The 15,693-nt window shown below is 47.0% G+C and overlaps 1 protein-coding gene across 1 annotated transcript in view; it reads left to right on the top strand.

Annotated features, from left to right (window-relative positions):
* Positions 1-14,341, top strand: part of LOC135818042 (uncharacterized) — a 167,121-nt gene extending 152,780 nt beyond the window's left edge. The window contains exons 8-14 of the mRNA XM_065331364.1: positions 1,681-3,818; positions 4,308-4,356; positions 6,270-6,743; positions 7,300-7,420; positions 7,863-7,954; positions 11,446-11,689; positions 13,718-14,341. Coding sequence (XP_065187436.1) covers positions 1,681-3,818; positions 4,308-4,356; positions 6,270-6,743; positions 7,300-7,420; positions 7,863-7,954; positions 11,446-11,689; positions 13,718-13,742 — 3,143 coding nt within the window. The 3' untranslated portion in view covers positions 13,743-14,341. The remainder of the gene's footprint in view (positions 1-1,680; positions 3,819-4,307; positions 4,357-6,269; positions 6,744-7,299; positions 7,421-7,862; positions 7,955-11,445; positions 11,690-13,717) is intronic.
* Positions 14,342-15,693: the final 1,352 nt, after the last annotated feature.

Raw genomic sequence — 15,693 nt, 5'->3', positions numbered from 1 at the left:
GAGTTTGAGAGACTTGAGACTTCTGTTTCCGACGCAAGTCCACAAAATAGTTCATCCTGCGCATGGAACGCGAGGATGTCGTCTTCTTCCGCTCCGAAGTATATTAGGCTCTTCCTTCGATACATCGTTGACGATCCATTTTAGGAGACTCCAAACTGAAACGAATAAATTTTCATGTACTTGCAACAAAGAGTTACATCCAGAACAGTCCAGTCTACCGAGGAGAACTTTGCATTTTTTTGTCGCGGAATTCAAATCGCGATTTTCTCGACTTTTTCCACAAAAGCTGTGGTCATGTGTTAGCACGCGCTGGCTCAAATAAACAAGGAAGCATAGTGTGCTGAAATGGGCTCGTCTGTATGGGTAGAAAAGTAGAATATTCGTTCGTACTGTGCATATTTGTTAGAATATTCGTTGGTGATTTTGCTATTCTTTGCAACACTGGAAAATAGTGATTATTGGGTGAACAGGGCACATTTTAGTGCTCTTTCATTGCTTGTTTTTTGGATGAATTGGGCGCAGCATCCGGTGCGAAAAGTGGTACAAGCATGGTGGTACTGGTGGTACCATGTGTGACGCCCCTGGACTCTAAAACCCAGTGCCTCAACTGCAGCAACACCATAACAGGTGTCTCCTGTCTGCCAATATTCTGGTGATGGAGTGGTTATTGTGCGAGAAGCAATGACTTTCAGACACACCGTAACATTGCGAGTCAAGCGGGCTTTCTCATAATATGAGTGCATGCAGTGAGGATGCACTCTCACAGGGTTCGCAGCGAAGTTTGGAAGTCTGGAAAAAGTTTGGATTTTATAATTCAATTTTCCAGGTCTGGAAAAAGTTTTGAAAAGGCGCTCCTTTTGAAAAAGTTTGGAAAAAGTTTTGAATTTCGATTTTTTGGCCGCAGATGTGCTGCACTGCATGCTGGCAGTACTGCATGCAAGTGGCGGTTTTGAGTGCCGCGATAGAAGACGCGCTGGCGATGCGTGGTGTTCACTGCATGTACGAGTCTCGTACAGTCATTTCAGTGCAGCTCAAGCGCGGCCGGTGATGACTTTTATTTGGCCGTTTTTTTTTGTTACTGGCGCTCGCGCTCCACTTTGATTCTTTGAAGTCGGGACAGCAGGATGGCGAGGTCCTTTCGCACTCAGATGAGTTTGCTGGCGAGGATGAAGCCGTCTTTTGCGCTGAGATGGACACCTGCTATGTAAATGTTTCATTGGAACCACCTCTGGAGGCGGATTTGAACTTACGGAGGGAACTCTCGTCGTATGAATTCCCCTGCTATTTTCAGGGGCTCTAGCTGCTGAAGGCGATATCATCGCAATGCATCTTGGTGAATTTGTTGATGGTAGTACCAGGGAGGATTTTACTACTCCCTGGTTGTACTCGTAGTGGAGAAGACAGTCGTGCAGAAGAGATTTATAATTTATTTTTCCTGCACGAGTGGGTTTGGAAATTCTTGAAATTGGTTTGGAAAATGTTTGGAAAAAGTTTGGAATTTTGTGTGCTTGGTTGGCTGCGAACCCAGGAATGCAAAACAAGTGAGACTCACTTGTTTTGCATTCCTGTTGCCTGTACTGTATGATTTCTTGTTAGTAATACAAAAGAAACAACAAACTGTAAATGTCACCTGCAGTTACAACATTTTTTGATGTGTGCTGTGCTTATCGTTGTGCCCAGGAGATACTGCTGTTCTGCCAAGTATCAGTGAGCTCGAAGCAGCAGAGCAGGAGGCAGCCCGGTTGGGCGGTACGACCGTCATACATTTCCTGCACGTGGCAATACTTGGTGCGGCACGCGTTGGAAAGACCAGCTTGCTGAAGGCGTTGCTTGAGAAGATGCACAATGAGAATGAACTCAGCACGCCCGGAATGCGCACGTCCTACACAACTACAAACATCTCTGATGACTGTCGATTCATCGAATGCCCAGACATGCCAGATGCTCTGAGTCGACTCTACGTCATCACCATGATGTGCAAACCATCCACTTCGAATCATCCCCAAGACAAAGAGACAACACAAGATGACAGAGAGAGAGCCACTGCAGGAGAGGATCCTGTGGCTGGGACCCATGCAGGACCTATGGAGGACAGCAGTAGCAGCAGCAGCAGCAGCAGCGACAAACCAGCAATGCGCGAGGAAATCCACAAGACCATCACAGGATTTCTCAACGCAGACCGGGTAAAGTACATCTCTGACCGGGCCAACACGCCCGACTATACTGTCATCACATTCCGCGACCTTGGAGGGCAGCAAGTCTACCAATCCGTGCAGCCCCTCTTCATGGCCAAAAACACAACCTTCGTTGCCACATACAACTCTTCTCTGGATCTTCTAGAGACCCTTCCCAAGCTTGACGAATTTCAGGTCAGCCGGGAAGAATGTATCGAGCGGGCCACTCTACCGGCCAACGCGACTCGCCTAGACCAGCTGCTCGGCTGGCTCGACATGCTGCTGCTGAATACAAAAGCTGACAGCAGCACAGACCAGAGTGCTGCAGATGATGTGTTTGTAGTGGGGTGTCAGAGTGACAGGTGGAACAAAACCGATTTGCCTGATCCTTGTAAGCTACTTCAAGAGAAGATAAAAGGTACCCCGTACCAGAACCTTGTCTGGAACGAAACTTCGCATTTTAAAATTGACAACACCAGATCCACTGGAAGTGCAGCGCAAGCAGATGAGCTACAGCGATTGAGAGAGGCCATCGTCGACCGCTGCCAGAAGAGCCAACGTAACATCCCTGTTCCATGGCTCCGATTCTGCATATCCATACACACGCTCAAGCAGGAGGTCTCGTGGCCTTGGATTTCCTTCAAGGAGGCAAAGTTCATAGCAAAGCAAGTCAAGGCTGTTCCACATGACTACAGTGACCGGCAAGTACAGCTGCTGCTGAAGTACTGCCACGAAGCAGGCCACCTGGCGTACTTCCCAACTTTCAAGCTGAAAGACACGGTCATCCTGGAGCCCCAGTTCATCCTGGACTGTGTCAATGCCTTTGTCTACATGAAGCCTGAACGGTACATCACAAAGAACGAAGTGCAGCGCTATCGTTCTGGGTTCATGACGGAGTCCCTGGCACGCAAAGCTCTCAACAAGATGTTCGAGGGTCAGTCTTACTGCGACCATGCAAAGGCGTGGCAAGCAGTCAGAGCAAGCAGTGATGGGTTCAAGCTCATTTTTGAAATCTTAGAATGGCTCTCAGTCCTGGTAATTGTGCAGGATGAGAGGTCTGCTGAGCACGAGTTTATTGTACCTGCAGTCGTCCAGGACATGGGCACGGTCCCGCAGACGCCTTGTTCCTGTGTCTTCGTGTCCTTGAAGCACACAAACTGCGATGAGTTGATGCGCTTTCCCGTGTTCCTGTATTGGCAATGCGTGGTGGAGGTGCTGCTTAAGTCACACAAGCGCTCGTCTGCCACACTGTCACGGTGCAGCGTTCGCCTTCGCTGGAACAGAGATTGGCCGTGGCTGCACCTGCACTATACACGCTACGGCTTACAAGTGTACGTCGAGTGCAAGGGCCGACACGGCGGTAGCGGAAAGTCTACGCTGGATGAAGTCCGGGCAATCGTGCTCACAGTGGTACGGAAGTGGGGCCTGCAGGTCGAAGTGATCAGCACCCTGCCATGCCCCTGCGGAGAAACATCGGGCGAGGAGTGTTTACAGCATGGCTTATCTACGTGCCGCGCGCCAAGCTGTGCGCACGCCTTGGACGCTTCCACCCTAGTGGCTGAAGACTACCCACTGTGTACACGTTCAAATCCGGATATACAGATGATCCGTGAGCAGGCCATGTTCTGGCTGGGCCTTGACCAGGTGAGAAACTTGACCTGATTGAATTCCCGCAGCTATGCAAAAGACGTTACGTTAGTAGCACCTGTCGCTAGCTTTAGTTCATATGTTTTTGTGGGGGGGGGGGGGGGGGGGCACGAACCATGAGACAAGTTCCACCAGGCCTTGTTGTAATTCTGTTTATCTCTGTTCAGGACGAGAATTCTTCACACACAAAGTTGCACCATGTCTCTATTTTCATAAAACTTGCCACGTATTCCCGTCATGTTAATGAGGAGATAACCATTTTGAGCCTACTCTGACTTCAGCGATTATGGCTTGTGCGTGTGCGTGTTTGCATGCATGTGTGCTTTTGCTCGTGTGGATTTACATGTATGTGTGTGTGTGTGCGTGCGCGTGCGGGTGGGCGTGTGCGCGCATGTGTGTGTGTGTGTGTGTGTGTATGCGTGAGTGTGTGTGCGTGTGGGCGTGGGCATGTGCTTGCGTGTACTTGGTCTCTTGCAATACCTGCAGGATGCATGTGGAAAGCTGTTTGACCCGAGATCGGCCTCTCTTCCTTCAGGTTAGTTGGATGCACAATACAAACAGATCTGGTACTCTGGTACCGTGTTTGCATGCCTACGTGTGTGTGTATGCATATGCTACACCTGCATTTAAGGTTCGACTACATCCAGCTTTGTGTCTGTCTGTCTGTGTTTGTGGGGGGGGGGGGGGGGTCGGCTACTTGGAGTTGTGTTGTTGTACCTGCCACCTTTGTTGAATTCAGGGTCTATAATTCTACTTTCTATTTGAGGTATACATACCTGTTCACCATGCTTCTGGCTAGATTAACTCTTGTGTAATCAATGGTCAGGCACGTAGCACGCACTGGGGCACAGTGGGTGCGTGCCCCCCCCCCCCCCCCCCCCCCCTAATAAGTTTGACCTAGGTTCAGCATGCACATAATGACTATGAATGACATGCACCAGCCATCCTACACATATGAGCCCCGGCCAGCGAAAACCAGCACTTGTGTACTTGATATCAATCATCAAAACGTGACGTCAAAGTTTGGGACGCGCAGTGAGCTGGCTTTTGAAGATTCTTTTCGATCGAGTGGGTGTCTTTGTTGTCAAAGGAGTTTCAAGTGTCTTCAAATGTCTCTGGTCAATTGATTTTAGCGCTAGGAGAGAGCTCGTCACACGGAGGTTGAGTTTAGACACAGCGATGGCGACAGGTGTCGCGACAAAGACTTAGGTCCAGAGTTGTCAGCGTGAGACTGCCTGTACGAAGCAGCGCTGAAAGTTAGTTCGCGATCGGAATTATTTCTTTGTTGTCGATCTCGCTGAGTTTGTCCAGCAGTGGCGAGTGTCATATGCATAGCAACGAAGAGCCCTCATAAAATCGACACTGGATACTGGTGGCGACGATAGTCAGTGCTGAAGAAATAGCGACTGCGAGGAGAAGCTGAATGTCGACCCGCTGAGCGATCCGTATTTCTATATCGACAACAATGATGTTGCAGACACTGATGGAGGGCTTCTCACGGCGCAAAACAGAGCGTAGTATTCTCAGTACTCTTCCTTGCCAGACGACACCAAGCTGGCTGCTGCCTGTGTTGAGAAAGGGGATCCCTAAAAACTCAAACCGGCTGAACGCTTTGGGGCAACATGTTCACGTGCTACAAAACGCCAGCATTCGCTCATATCATTGAAATACAATTATGCTGAAATCATGGTCTGAGTGAAAGTGTACAAGCGAGTGGATGTCAGTAGTATTGATCAGTACATCTATCAGTATGGCAAGCTTTGGGACAACGCCCAAACTGCCAGCGCAGAGGTCCCTGAACACAATTTGGAAGGCCAGCCACCAATCATCGTTTTGCACTCTGGTGTTGTAAAGAAGGTAGTGATGTATACGGAATATCGTCACTGTGACTTCTGAATTACTCATGCCTGCACAGGCTGCAGTACCAAGAGGGCAAGCCTGACTTGCATTCTATTTACTTACATGTACCTGTTCCACATCACAATCAGAAACTGTAGGATCAACTTGCATGGAGTCACTAGGCATGGATGCTGCGCCAACTGTACCGAATCTTGACCTCTCTGACTTCAAACTCTATTTTCCATGCTTTCGCTTATCAGATTGTCACCAAACTTGATAACTTGAATGATTAATAGTGTAGAAACAATTTCGAGGGAAAAAATAATTTTTGAAAAAATTACACATGTTCAGGTTTCTGCTGGCTGGGGCTCATATTATGCAGCCATGCACCCCCCCCCCCCCCCCTCCTTCCCTCCCCCACCCCCTAAAAGGGGGGGGGCTGCTGTGCTCCTGATGGTTCTATTGAAGCTTATATCAGATTCAATCTGATTTGGCCACCCATACTAGTAGCAAGTATTACCTTCACTGGGAGCTGGGGTAACTGCAGTTGGATCCTGGGACGGATACCCTGATGCCGTAACCCATTTTTCTACACCTTTGTTCGATCAGAAAATCCCTCTTCTGGCAATCCTCATTTACCAGCATCAGAAGGAACACTCTGCCCAGTAGCATCACAGCCAGTAGCCACCTCAGCAGTGGCAGATTCAGTAGCAGCATCACAGCCAGTAGCCACCTCAGCAGTGACAGGCTCAGTAGCAGCATCACAGCCAGTAGCCACCTCAGCAGCTTCAGGCTCAGTAGCAGCATCACAGCCAGAAGCCACCTCAGCAGCGGCAGGCTCAGTAGCAGCATCACAGCCAGTAGCCACCTCAGCAGCTTCAGGCTCAGTGGTAGCGTCACTAATAGCATCACCGGCTGTGGCATTACTAGTAGCATCACTGTTAGCAGCAGCAGCAGCCTCAGTAGCATCAGTAGCATCTCCAATAGCAGCAGCACTGGTAGCAGCAGCAGCAGTCCTTGCTGCAGTAGCACTTTCAGCAGCAGCATCACCAGTAGCACCTTCATCAGCAGCAGCGACTACAGGTATGTACCTGACTGGGTGTTCATAGTGTATTTTAGATACACATTTGACCAATTTAGCACAATAATTAATGGCAGACAGTCACTTTTCCAGCGCCACCACTTTGAATAGGACTAATGACTAGCTAGATCTTTGTCGGGAAAAAGGTTTTCTCATAAATGCCCTCAGGGCCTATTTCTTAGTGGAAATGGCTGTAAACACAGCCGATACGTCATAGAATTGCTATGGGGTCGCTGTCATATTTTGTCGCCCTGAAGCGAACATCGTCCGTGGAACCGGTGGGTCGAAAATCGTAACTTGGCCAACAAACTTTGTTCATTTTGGAGGAGTGAGGGGTCCGTCCGAGTATGAAATGAACCATGTTTGTTTCAGTGGCGACAATAAACTTCTGCAACAAACCGTGTGTGCGTGCCCACGTGTGTGTGTGTGTGTGTGTGTACATGTATTCGCTGGATCTGCATGTGTGTGTGTGTGTGCGTGTGTGTGTGTGTGTGTGTGTGTGCGTGCGTGTGCATGTCTCTTGGCCACTCCAATGGCACGCCGTCTGTTGCCTTGCAGCAGAAGCCTGTGCCAGTGTGGACAGTAGAAGCGGTGGTCACGGTGCTCGTGGAAGCGGTCATCACAGCGCCGGTGGAAGCGGTGTTCACGACGCTGAATTCATGTCACTTGGTGCCATTGGGTTAGTGAAGGCTATCCTCGCAGGTTTATAAAAAATAGGTCAAATACGTTGCTTTGGAGCTGACCAATCAGCCGCTTTCATTAACGAAGCGTTCAGGGTAATGGAAACACTGACAACACACTGTCTGCACATTTAGTGAGGGTGTCTTTTCATCACATAATGCTGCGTCGCATTTTAAGGCTTTACTGTCCACGGGGGGGGGGGGGGGGGGGGGGGGCAGGCACTCTACTATCCACGGGGGGGGGGGGGGGGTTGCGCGCTGTACCGTGTCCATTGGAGGGAGGGGCTCTCCTGTCCACTGAGGGAGGCTCTCATGTCCACTGAGGGAGGCTCTACTGTCCACCGAGGGAGGCTCTTCTGTTACGGCCCTACCTAGAACGTGGACCTGTTTCTATTTTCTTTTTTCGTGCTGTTTTGTTCTGTATACCACTCTGCACTGCAGTGGAAAGACACTCGATCAGATTGCCGACTGGCATGCGTTTGTTAGCTCGATTGAACCGTTCATCGGTGGAGAGGAGGAAGGCGACGAGAGAGGTTGGTTGCTTTTGGACACCGTGATTCATGTGTATTTCAATAATGCCGGGTGGTGAATATATTTTCTCCAGCAAGGACACGGCAGAGTTTTAGCCATGTGTATGTAGCGAATTATGAGTAAACGTAGTTTGAAGTAGTTCTTGGGTCAACCTTATTCTCTGGGAGTGTACAGTCCATTCATAAAAAAATGGGTCCTGGCTCTGGCGAGCTCCCGTATTTGGCGATTTTTCGTGATTTCATCGTACACAGTGCAGTGCTGCGAACTTTGAAATTTGAAAAAGGGTCCAAAAAGGGTGCCTGAACTGGGGTTCGAACCGCAGAATGCACTGTTGCAGGCGGGGTCAAACGGCCTGGATTTTGATGGTTTTTCCCAATTCAGTGCTTTTGGGGCAAAACCTGGCCGAAATCCTATTCTTGCTATGGCTTGCTTTTTGGACAAAAAAACTTCAGAAACATAATTGGAAGAGGATTCCATATGGGATTGCAGAAAAAAATTCTAAAAAAACTCAACGTTTGACCCATTTATGGCCAAAAGCTAGAAGTTCATTTTTTTCTGAATGGACTGTAGGAGCTGTTCGTTCCAGGCGATTTTCGGAGAAAATGAGCGTGAGGCTGGTGGCCTAAATTTCCTTTGTATTTGAACATTCACAGTGACATCCAAATAATGCTGTGGTTCAACCAGATGAAATTATTTTCAGAGCCAGTGAGTTCCCCTGAGCTGCTTGAATTGTTTTGCAATACCCTCTTGTCACTGTATGCACGTGTATGTGTAGACTTTGATGAGGAGGTGATGTCCTTGTACATTGTTTTTTAACCAGTGTTCCTATTGAAGTCATGTCCCCTAAGAGTGGTACTGACTCCTGAGTATTTTATTGTTTTTATTGCCACGGCTTGCCTTGGCAACCCATCAAGTGCAGCATCAGCTGCAACGGGCATACGTAACCAAGTCGACTTCACTGCTTGATGCAGGTTGTTGTCAACTTGTTGTGTGAACTGGTGTTCTACCTCTGCCGATCATGACTGGGGAACGGCTAAGCTCACCTTCGCAATCATTTAACCCTTTACCGGCAGCACCATACTTGAATGAGTCGTAAACGACGCATATGACATGCATGCTAAAACCATACCTGGTATGACAGGAAGCATCAGCCCACGGGGATTTCCCGTGGCCCTCACACAGCCTAGGTATGATCCTATCTGTTTAGGACTCTTTCCCTTTCGGTGAAGACTGTATTAAATTCTAATTGTTCGAACTCTGGTGTAGTGAACTGACACTCGGAAAACAACATGCAGACATGGAACACAACTAAAAATGCAGAGAATGAAACCCGGAAAACGCAAAGGCAAACAACAACCACAACTGTCACTGATCTGGGCAAGAAGCTAACCACCATTCTCTCAAAACTTGACAAACTCTCTCTCTCAAATCGCTGTCCTCAGCGAAACGTGCCCGCGTGCGTGCATTGGCTTGCGCCGCATGCATGTACACAACGACGTGGCATAGAGAGAAAATGCAGCGTACAGAAAATGCATGAATCATCGTAGCCATAGAGATACTAATTATGGCGACTGCCAAAGTCCGCGTGCACGTGCAGCGCGGAGTGCAGGTGCAACAAAAAGAAAAGCAATAATATTTTGAATGCAGAAAAAAACAGAAACTAGCAATCTGCTGAAGTGAAAGACTAAAGAATTGGAAAACAGTGTCTGTCAAGGGGTGCTTGCACCCAGCGACAGGGTGACAGCACACCCTGTCAGCGAGAGTAAGTTTCGCCAAGTAGATCGTAGCGGAGTTGCCGCGGATGGCGATAATGCAACGGATCAAGTACTAGTAAGTACATGTACATTGCAACCAAATTAGTGTGTCAACAATTCTACTTTTAATACATTAGCACGATTCACAAGATATTCCGCTCGTGAACATGTCGCGGTACGAACACGCATAGCAATTACTGTATCGTAAAATGTGTCGACGTAGACGTAACAGATATGCACTCGTGATGTAACAGATCTAACAGACTAACAAATAAATATTACACTCGCGAAATGCATAGCAGTAATACGCACCGCACCAATATTGCAAGCGACCTAGCAGGTCTTAACAATACTGCCCTTGCAGCATGTGACAGTTCTGTACACAAATCGTAACTACAATACACTAATAGTATCAACGTGCAACATGTGACATGTGATAGTTCTGTACACTATCCATAGCTGAAGAGAATCTACGCGTGTCCCATTTGATTTCATTGAGAACTGCGCGATCGAAAACTTACAGAAATACACGCGCACCGACAATGCCGTCTGCCTCCGTCAAAACGTCGTCAGGTGCATTTCCTCTTTCGTAGTGAGTTCCTTTCATCCTCAGATGACTTCTCCGACGAGGACTTAGCAGACCTTCACTCTAGGACCCACGACAGATAGATAAATACTTCGTTCCACTGAGCCACCGATGCAAGCGAATTTCAAATTGCGGAGTGGAGCTCACGCCAAGTAAATTCTTACGCAAATATCGGGTGATGCACCTGGAAGAATCTGATGGTGCTTATGATGGGGAAGCCATGGAGAGTGATCCCCGTGTCGACAGTCTCCCAGAGACGGAAATTTAGGCCATCGACTTTCTACCTACCTGAGTGACGGCAGCGCAGCGCGACTTAAGCGCGACCTTACGGAGCCATCGGACAGCGATTTTGGGGTGATGCTGCTCTCAATTGTGAGCGAGGAACGGCCACTGAAGTCTGTGATGGCTATGGCGTTCGTTTCCGCTCCGAAGTCGACTTGTTTTGGCAGTATCATATTAATGTCGGAATCTGACGATTTGCATTATGTACAATTTCCCTGTTTAGACGGATAGGTGACAATTTAGCAGTGTATGTGTGTGGTATGTGAAAATAATGTTTTACATGGTCAAGAAGTAGTACCAGACTTCCAAGAAAGCATAACTTGCACATACAACATGTGGCCTCGTTGTGAGTTATTGGCATCCTTCTCAATCTTATGGATTTCATATACAAAATACACTTGCCGGTAAAGGGTTAATTATGTTTACGTTAAATGAAGCTGTATAGAAGTTGGTTGCTCCCACACTGCAGCGCTATTCCCGTCGACCTGACTTGACCCGTGACTGACTCACGGTTGACTGTTTCAGTGTGGGAGCAACTAACTTTCTTATATGATTATCACCAAGGTCGCTACCACGCTTTCGTGTTAAATGAAGCTCATTGTTCTTAAATGAAGCTGGTTGTTCTTCAGTGTAGCACATGCATGCACACAATCCACACCGTCCAAATGAACACTAGGGAATTTTAGAAACAAACGTTTTCGTTCCCTTCTCTTCATGGTCTCTTACATGGAGTAAAGCAAAAATAACTAAGACAGCAATTCTATGGGCAAAGAAGTGAGGGAGATAAACATCAGGCTAGAAGTATGAAAAGTCAGCAGCTAAAAAACAGTGCCATTGTTCTTTTCTGCCCTTTCTTCTGGTGATGTTGTAGCAAACTGCGGTAAGGCGGCTGTGCAGCTAGTGGCTCCAGACTTGACGAACTACTACCCCAACGTGCTGAAGTCGTTTCACAAAATGAATAAAGGTAACATCCGAGGCCCAGGCAAAGGAGAGAACAACCTCTTCTGCATCCTGTTGTATCTGATGCAACGTCCGAGCACAACCGTCCAAGAGCTGTTTAACCTGCTGGCTAATAATGCCAAGCATAGTCGGCGCCGTCTTTTCAGGGCAATCAAGTGAGTTGCAGGCGGAGTGTGTGTGTGTGTGTGTGTGTACATGTGTGTGCATGTGTGTGCATGTGTGTGTGTGGGTGTGTGTGTGTGTGTGTGTGTGCGCGCGTGTGTGTGTGTGTGGCGGGGGGGGGGGGGGGGGGCGGAGTGGGGGGGGGGGGGGGGGAGTGGCAGGGATAGTTTAGTGATCTGCAGTGGAAGAAGGTTCAGGCATCAGATCATGTTACCATGGTTTCAGCACACCTGTGTATAAATAGCACCTATGTATAAAAATATCACCTGTGTTTCAAATTAAGACCCCCTTCGAATAAAGACCCCCTTCGAATAAAGACCCCCTTCGAATAAAGACCCCCTTCGAATAAAGACCCCCTTCGAATAAAGACCCCCTTCGAATAAAGACCCCCTTCGAATAAAGACCCCCTTCGAATAAAGACCCCCTTCGAATAAAGACCCCTTCGAATAAAGACCCCCTTCGAATAAAGACCCCGTTCGAATAAAGGCCACCTATGTATAATGACCACCTTGATGTATTTATAAAGATCACCTGATGAGTGCCTGAGATGGCATGAAACTTTAAGTTTTGACTGATCAAGCCATCTGTTGTCCTGACTACAGTCCATTCATTGGAAACTGGCACCCTAACTTTTTGGTGTCTCTCTCACATAGCTGTAGATATCGTGAAAACAACAGTACATCCTGCATTGTGTGACCCGTGCAATTACTCCTTGCCACATTTGAGGCCAGAAAAGTCCAAGAACAGGGAAATTGAAATTCAGCCAGGTTTTACCAAATTAGGACAGGTATGCCATGGCAAAATGTATGGAGAAGCAGATCCAAAACCCAAATTTTTGAGATTTAAAGTGGGTTTTTAATCCTCAATTCGGCCCAAATCCGATTTAAAAAGCCAGCGGGCCAGTTTCCGATGAATGGACTGTAGTGTGTCACGGCTCTACCTTCCCGGTATCGAGCTCTCTTGGATTTCTGCTGGAATTCACAACAGTGTGTAAAGATTACCTATGTATAAATTATAAAGATCACCTGTGTGCTTGAGAACGTTGGTGCGTTTCGAGATATCAAAATTTGGCGGGCAAAAGAAACAAGCCATTCAAGCTTTGCACTCGATGTCTGTTGTGACCGGTCGACAGGGAGCACACAAGCCAGCTGAGCGCCAGCGATAACAAGCCCAATGTGGCTTGTTTGGGTGTGACCGCGGCGGCCTTTAGACCACTTGTGTATAAAGATCCATTTATGGTAAAAATGATCACCTGTATGTAAAGGGTACATGTGTGTATACGGGTATCAGTGGTCTCTGCACCTTCGGGTTGTGGTCGGTTGGTTTGGGTTTGGGGTGGTGGGGGGATTGTTGTTCACTGAACCACAGATCTTGCTATGTTCAAGCTAAGTTGCTAAATACTTGCCAATCAAAACATCTGATAATTGGCCTAATACTGTAGAACGTATAGTTTTTAACGGGTAAAGAAATTAGCATTCTCTGAATCAGGACCAATTGACAATGAAATATGTTAGTGACCCGAGTTTCAGAGTTTTAAGAAAAAGAAGATGACTACTACTGTACAGTAGTACCTGCTAAATTTCAATTGACGCGGCAAAACTTTAGCCAAAACACTCCTTTCGTTAAAATCACTAAAATATCACCTGCGCTTAAATTGGACCTCGGATGGAGAGCCAAGGATTAATTTATAAAAAATAAAAGGACCAAGGAACTACAAGTTACACTATAAGGTCCACTAACACCACCAGTTACTAAACAATCAGCTCATACGATAACATTGCATGACACTGACCTACGGTACTGACGTTATTATTAGCCATTTTACCATTTTACAGTAACAAGTGAACTGTTGAGCTACAAGAAAAGTTAGCCTAGTTCTATTAGAAACGTGTGTGTGTGTGTTGCAGCTGTGCTCCGTCTCTGTCTTTCATCCGGGTCTCTGCTCATCCATTGTGCACTGTACCATGACAATGAGAAGTTCACTCTGCTGCTGTTTGACCTGTATTGTGTTTGTTTGCCAGGAATGCCAAGTACTTGAAACAATAAGCAGGAGATGAGGCCTTGTCCAGAGATGGCAGGGGGGGGGGGGGCAAGCGTCTGCTCTCCGACCCCCAGCAGCTCAGTGCCTCGGCCGGATCAGATTAGCAGCCTGGCCGCCCTCCGGTCAGCGTCGTGGAGCCTGATGTCTTCTTGTGACCGGAGCGTTCGTCCTAGGCATCATGGGCGCTGTGTGTTTTCATTGCCAGTTGGCCTGTGTTACTGTGATCAGCCCGTGTCATTTTCCTTCATCATGAATTTACACATAGCAGTGATGTTTCTAATGTCTTGAAGTACACTTGAAACTCACATGCTATTTACTTTGAATTGCAGCTAGTAAATTTTGAAAATAACTTGATAAACTACGACTTTTCAATACAAGGCAGACAATCAGGGAAGTTTTTGAAGCTCCTCTCATTCCCGCCATGAATGCAATAAGAATATTAATTTCAAGACACGCTTGCGTTAGCCTTTACTGAAACTTGACTAACGATATTGAGATCACCATGCCTCTGTGCATTGAGCCAATCCACATTGATTTCATAGAAGCATAACCTATATCTTTGCAAACTTGATTTTTGTATCCAAATTCAAGACTGAAGATCTTACCAGAACTTAGTAGTAGAAGGCGGTAAATGCGTTGAAATAGGCTGGGAATTTCTCGGTTCTATGCTAGTAAATACAAATGACATTGCATTACTCTTTTTGCTGTCATCGGCTGACTGCTGATGAGATATAACAAGGTGGAAACAGCTGGCTGTCTGAGATTTGAGTATGTTTTGTTTGTTTAAATTGTTGAACACCTCCCTTTGGTGTCCCAGCAGCTGAGACTGCTGTTATCACCACCATGTCTTCACCCATCCACCTCCCTTTGGTGTCCCAGCAGCTGAGACTGCTGTTATCACCACCATGTCTTCACCCATCCACCTCCAATTCTAATTGCAGTGCTTTACTATTAAAAACACTCAATCACTGTGTGACGTCATTGTTGATGTTCCCAGCTATCATTGCTGTACTCTTCTCTGGTCCCTGTGTCTGTTGCAGCCATGATCACTGCATGCTGCCTCTTACCTCCATTTTCAGCCTAGCATCTGCTACTGATACTAGGCTCGAGTCGAGATGGATCTATGTACAATGACAAGAGAACCTGATACAATGACGTAGACCAGGGTTACCAGCGTTACGAAGGGTACTAGGACTAAAGGGACCGTCACTTAATTTATTGCTGACTACCTGCCAAATCTTTTCGTTTCACGTGTAAGAGACGTCCGTGTACCTCGCTACCTTTCACGTCAAGCAATCGGGTGGTGTCCAAACTAAATCGATGATGCCACACCAAAGGGTAACTACGAATTAGTTTTGCCAATGTTTCTGTTCTTGGTAGGCATGGGCGGGTGATGCTAGTTATTTGCTGCGATAATGCTAAAGGCAATGCTCATAATATGAAGATATAATGCCACATAATGCTCACACTGCTCTAAAATGCCAGTTTGAAAGTTGGAAAAGTCGATTTAAGAAGGCCGTCTTGGATCAAGGCCAAAGCGTAGAAGAAGAAAAAACTGTTTAAAAACAGCAGTGAGCATGTTGTCTGAAACAATCCACTGAGAAGGTTGATTTGCAACGTCAAGTCTCCGGACGGGTTCAGATGCACGATTTTCGGAACTGGACCTAGCCAGCTTCATGCATGGCACCATTGTCGACCGGCAATTATGCTTGTAATGCCAATTTTGCGTGCGAAATGGTGTTTTAATGCCAGCATTATGCCACCTGGAAAAAAGGGACTATAATGCCAGCGAGTTGGTGGACAAGCCGTTGATTATTCACTCTCATTGTAATATCGAAAAGTATTCTTTCTAGACCAAAGAGTGGTATATTTGATAACATTTAATAACGATAGAATTTTTTTTACGATACTTCTCCAGACGTTTCGTTGTTCTGAACAACATCGTCAGTGGATAAA

The sequence above is a fragment of the Sycon ciliatum genome, chromosome 5 (assembly GCF_964019385.1).
Source record: "Sycon ciliatum chromosome 5, ocSycCili1.1, whole genome shotgun sequence".
NCBI classification, from domain to species: Eukaryota; Metazoa; Porifera; class Calcarea; order Leucosolenida; family Sycettidae; genus Sycon; species Sycon ciliatum.
The sequence above is the reverse complement of the archived record's forward strand: the minus strand, read 5'-3'. Positions and strand labels throughout refer to the sequence as shown.